The sequence below is a fragment of the Aureococcus anophagefferens genome (assembly GCF_000186865.1).
Source record: "Aureococcus anophagefferens unplaced genomic scaffold AURANscaffold_4, whole genome shotgun sequence".
NCBI lineage: Eukaryota > Pelagophyceae > Pelagomonadales > Pelagomonadaceae > Aureococcus > Aureococcus anophagefferens.
The window spans coordinates 2,657,527-2,658,973 of record NW_008705564.1 but is presented as its reverse complement, the minus strand read 5'-3'; the positions used below and the strand labels follow the sequence as shown (position 1 = coordinate 2,658,973).

The 1,447-nt window shown below is 67.5% G+C and overlaps 1 protein-coding gene across 1 annotated transcript in view; it reads left to right on the top strand.

Moving 5' to 3' along the window:
- AURANDRAFT_71089 (hypothetical protein) overlaps window positions 1-858 on the top strand; it is a gene marked incomplete at both ends in the record, with an annotated part of 8,661 nt that extends 7,803 nt beyond the window's left edge. Inside the window, one exon of the mRNA XM_009036244.1 lies at window positions 487-858. Within this exon, the coding sequence (XP_009034492.1) occupies window positions 487-858 (372 nt within the window). The remainder of the gene's footprint in view (window positions 1-486) is intronic.
- Between the last annotated feature and the right edge of the window lie 589 nt (window positions 859-1,447).

The window sequence follows — 1,447 nt, the reverse complement described above, 5'->3', positions numbered from 1 at the left end:
TCGCCGCGCGCGCGCGCGGACCCCAGCCAACTGCGCTTCGGATGCCGAAGATGCGAATCAGCTTGTCGTTCGCGGTTAGAGATTGTCAGCGCTCTCCGGCGCCCAGTACGCCACTTCCGCCCCCTCAGTCGATCGACGGTTACCCTGCACGCGGTACAACGCCTCGCGCTACGGCGGTGACGAAACGGCGGCGTCGCTCGGGCGCTCGTTTACGAAGAAGAACGTTCGCAGCGCTTCCGCGCCGCGCGAACGCAACGCAAAGCCACCCCTGCCCCGTCGCCGCGCCGCCGCCGCCGCCGCGGCACTCCTTGGCCCGCGCGTACACGCGACAAAGCGACGCCGCGCCGTCGGGGCCGTCGACGAGTGCCGCGACGACGCCGGCGGCGGCGCGACGTCGCTCGGCCGAGACGCGCGACGACACCCCCGGCTCGCGACCGCGGCGACGGATCCGCCCTCGCCGTCGACCGCGACGAATCCTCCCCGCAGGTCGCCATGGCGCGCGTCCCGACGTCGATCCTGAGGCACAAGGTCACGATGATCTCCGTGCGTCGATCCGTGCGCCAAATGGTCGCGGAGCTGCCGCAGAAGGTCCGGTCCTACGCGAAGCCGAGCCCCTGCGGCCTCTACTACCCGCGGCCGGCGACGAGCGACGGCATGAAGCCCTTCGTCGAGGTCGAGATCCTCAGCCCGCCGCCGCGCGCCGCGGCCGCGTCCGCCTTCCTCGACGGCCTCAGCGCCGACGCCATCGACGACCACGTCTCCTGGTCCGAGCGGCTCCAGGACCGCGAGGCCGCGCTCCAGCGCGAGATTGAGAAGCAGGCCGCGCGCGACGCCGCCGCGTCGTGGGCGTGGCCCTGAAGCCTGAAGGTGCGCCGGGGACGGGCCGCCGCGCGACGACCCCTCGTACGCAGCCGGCGCCCCCCGACGGCGCGAGCCCGCCGAGACGCGCGCGCGCGCGTCGTAAGCGGGCATGTACACAAGGCCTCAGTGACGAGATCGAGCGAGAGTTGACTTTTATACAAAAGTGAACTTTTGAATAATTTCGACCGGCTTTTGATTAATTTCGACCGGCTTTTGATTAGTTTCGCCGGCGCTCGTCGGTCCGGCCCGGTGCTGGAAATGTCCGACCATTTTTAGGATACTTTTCTTCAAGTTGAAGGCAAGTTACCTTCTACGGAGCCGGTAGCCAGGGACGTATACCCTGCGGCGTTTGGCTCGGGCTTTGATTTAGCTACGAGCTTTTGATTTCTCAGGCCGTCCAAAAGTGAACTTCACAGCTCGATCTCGTCACTGCAAGGCCTTGCACAGCCAAGTACAAAACGAAAACGGCACGGTCGGCCGAAGTGTCGGCCGGCGTATCCGAGCCTGCCCCGTCCGAGAGCTCGAGCTTCTCCCGGGCTCCCTCCCGGCGGGCGCCACCATGGGTCGGAGCGGCGCTATGCGCCGT